General features: G+C 32.9%; 1 protein-coding gene across 1 annotated transcript; it reads right to left on the bottom strand.

The window, feature by feature from the left end:
* Positions 1 to 2,360: 2,360 nt before the first annotated feature.
* LOC140004377 (uncharacterized) lies at positions 2,361 to 3,233 on the bottom strand. The gene is made up of 2 exons (XM_027263386.2): positions 3,064 to 3,233; positions 2,361 to 2,849 (listed from the first exon to the last, which is right to left on the bottom strand). Exons 1-2 carry the CDS (start codon positions 3,152 to 3,154, stop codon positions 2,569 to 2,571), a joined length of 372 nt encoding a protein of 123 aa, XP_027119187.1. The 5' UTR covers positions 3,155 to 3,233; the 3' UTR covers positions 2,361 to 2,568.
* Positions 3,234 to 3,610: the final 377 nt, after the last annotated feature.

Here is a 3,610-nt window from a genome sequence, read left to right as displayed (position 1 = left end):
TACATCAGAAACATTTGTGCTTTAAATCATAAATATATTGTTGGTATATCAATGTTTGTTGATGTACTCCCCTTGATTATTAATGTAATCCCCTTGATTTTTTAATTTGTGAAAATAAATAAAAATACTCAGACTTTTAATTTCAGTTACAATCTCACAATAAAATAGTGGTTGAAATGCAATAACAGATAGAAAGATTGAGTAGGGATATTCTTGCTCAATTGACATTGTAGACAAGTATTTAGGAAAAAAATTGATAAGTAATTATTATTTTAAAAAATATTTATAATTACATTGTACACATTCGTACTTTACATCATGACTCCTTGATTTTTTTTATTTGTGTGAATAAACAAAATACTTAAAAATTTTAATTTCAATTACAATCTCAAAACAATATCATAGGTAGTAAGATTGAATAAGGATATTGTTACCTAACTGACTGGTAAATAAGTATTAAATAAGGGAACATTGATAAATAATTGGGCGCTAATAACAATTTTCTAGTGGACAAAAAATGTGAATATGGAGAATTTTTTTCTTTCCAATGAATATGGACCGAGTGAGAAAGTCAAATGTCCGAAATGAAAACACAAATTTGAAAAAAGTTAAAAAAGAATTATTTTTCTTTAACCCAAATTATTTAATGCTACAACTACTCACTTTTATCTCATTTTTTGTTTCTTATCAAGTTTGCATTTCTATTTTCGATTCTCTTGACTTCCTTCGAACTCCAAACTTTCTTTTTTAAATTGCAATCTCTAAATCCCAAAGACGCAAATTAAAATTTAAGTTCACAATGTCAAATTCTCATAGACGTGAATTTTGTATAATTTCAAAATATTGTGATATTTTTGGGTTAGATTTAAGATTATTTTGGTAGATATAATTGAAATTGAAATGAAATTTATTTGTTTTAACTTATAATTTAAAAAATTTATTTTTGAAAATCCAAGCTATTCAAAAATAGTAAACTTTTCATCATATAAAGTTTTAAATTAGTCTATTGCATGTCTTATGTTGTACATATATATATATTTATATAAATTATTTTTAAAAAAAATTCATTGAACCGAGTTTGAACCGGTCCGACCGATTGAACCTCGACCCTTTCACTTTACCGGTTCAATTGACGGTCCGAGTTTTAAAACATTGGTTATGGGGGACATCCTGATGGTGGATATTGCCGCTTTTATTGTTGCAACTGAAGCTGTTAAGGTAGGGGTTGCAGGTGCTACCCGTGTCCTGGTTAGCCGGAGGAGACTAAGCATCAGAACTAACACAAATAAGTGCTTGAGAAGTGATGTAATATTCACTGTATGTATTTAGATGAATACATACAGTGAAGGTTGGGTTCGACAGGAAGGTTGGGTTTGACGGTAAGGTGAGAGGAATTATAATTAGATAAATTATATTCAAGATCGTCTACTTATAAAAAAAAATTTTAAAAAATTATGTGTCTCTTTTATGAGCATTTTTGTGTCATGGCAAAACAATCTCATGCTACATGAAGTCATTTTAGTGGCTTTGCACCAAAAAATGGCTAAATTTGGTACGTTGGTTCATCTATAAATCAGTTTACCATCATAAAATGGTTTTTATTTTTTATTTTTGCAATTTTAAGTATACGTAATCAACTAATGTAATCCCAATATTTGTGATAATAGATTTTACAAAAGCACTATCTATCCGGTTTTGTTAAGTGTTTCACTAAAAATAGATTTAAAAAAAAACCTTATCTCCCCTATCTGTCAAATATAATATAGGAGCTGAAAAGAAATGATAAAACCAAATATTTAATCTAGCCATACCAAAAATCTGGTCAAAAGCTCAAGGAGATTTTGTTTATTTAACTAGTTTAATTTCACAAGAAAGTTAAAAGTCTAATTGACCAGCTGACTTCAAGAGCGTCAATTATACTATACAGAAAAAGTATGAGTACACTGAATTTGAGACTCGAGGACGTATAATGATCAGTTCAAAGGAAGGGGTCCAGTAATTAATTGTAGCATGTCGTTTTCCAATATCGGGAACATGACTATCTAATTTCATAAAATACACTAAATAAATTCAAAAAACATGACTTTGTTCCTTGCCTGAAGTTTGTTGCTCAAATGACAAAACTGTCTCTAGATCTACTAGTAAATGATCACAAAAGGAGCTTTACCCCTTTTGCCATTCTTTGTCCTGTCTGAAAGGAGTCAAAGCTTAAGATAGTGTAGCTTTTGGGAATCTCTTGTTGAAACTTCGAAGTGTTAAAAAATTTCTCAGCAAATATTCTTGAATTATTTGGGTATAATTTAGATTTAGACAACGAAGCATGTGAGTATATTTGTGAATCCAAGCAGAAGTAATGGCTGTTGAAACTTGAAACACGCATAAGATTTCATTTACACCTCATTGAAGTTGAGAAAAGTACATCATCATTTGCAGTGATTCACCTGATGGTGAATTCGATACCACTGATAAAGCTCTTATTTTTATCACACAATACATAATTTTATTACTTTTAAGCCTCTTAATTTGGACCAAAGGCATTTAAGCGCCATGACCCATACGTCCTGGCTATTAGTTTTGCGGTTTGGTTTCTGGCTCAGTGTAACCAGCGTCCTTTGGCTCACCAGCATATGTGCAGCATCTGCAGCCTCCATAGCCGCCGCCGCCACAGCAACCATGGTTACAACCACCACCACCACCACCATAATGACCACCACCACCACCACCACCACAATGGCCTCCATAACAATGGCCGCCACCACCATAACGGCCGCCGCCGCCACCATAACGGCCGCCGCCACCACCGTACTTGGATTCTTCCAGGCCTTCAGTGCTCTTCTCTGCTGCATTGGCTGCAAATAGTCACGGGATCATGCAGAACTATTTAGTTAGTACATGCGTCCTAGAAAAAAAAAATTTTATAGGAAAAAAACCGTCTTGAGGAATTCATGTTGTGCAAAAACGTCTATGTTTTGCAGGTATAAAATTGTTGATAAAGGAAAGAGTAAGTTCTTGAATGGACAGCTAACTATTTTCGGTCACTTTAAGAAAAAAAAGAAAGCTTACTATTTTCGGCCAAATCCCTGGCTGTCACCTCTGAGGCAATCATCAGAACTGCTGCTAAAAGGCATAGGAGGAGAATTGCCTTGGAACCCATTTTTGTTTTCCTCACACAAATTGGTTTATGAACTCAAGAATTGGAGTTGAGAACAATGAGAAGGATGAGGAAGCTGGAGCCTTCTCTTCTCTATTTATAGGGAAATTTACGTGACATGTTTCACGAAGATGGAGAGATAAAATATGCGTGTAAATGTTTCGACCGCACGATTGAGGTGGTAGTTGAAGATAATTGTGATGGCATATGTGATAGAATATCCGACAAAGATGAAAGATGGAGCCAAAAATTTTGCTTCTGGGGGTAAATAATAGAGAGCTTAGAAATACAAAAGAATGTAACAACGAAAGTATCACAAATTGTAATTCTGAATTCAAAATAGCATAACTAGCATTTTAGTGAAAGGATAACTCTGAAGCAAAATAATTATAATAAAATTCAATACAATTCTGCTCTTTATTAATCAGAGTGTTATGCAACAAAAAATATTACTTTATT

This window comes from Coffea arabica, chromosome 3e (genome assembly GCF_036785885.1).
Source record: "Coffea arabica cultivar ET-39 chromosome 3e, Coffea Arabica ET-39 HiFi, whole genome shotgun sequence".
Taxonomy (NCBI): Eukaryota; Viridiplantae; Streptophyta; class Magnoliopsida; order Gentianales; family Rubiaceae; genus Coffea; species Coffea arabica.
Note: the sequence above shows the minus strand (reverse complement) of the source record. Positions and strands in the feature narration are given on the sequence as shown.

What these genes read in the sequence shown, in the direction of transcription:
- LOC140004377 (XM_027263386.2), bottom strand. Translation starts at nt 3,154, where the DNA reads ATGGGTTCCAAGGCAATTCTCCTCCTATGCCTTTTAGCAGCAGTTCTG. An exon ending in CAGGGATTTGGCCGAAAATA is followed by an intron (nt 2,850 to 3,063) that starts GTAAGCTTTCTT and finishes GACTATTTGCAG; the next exon opens with CCAATGCAGCAGAGAAGAGC.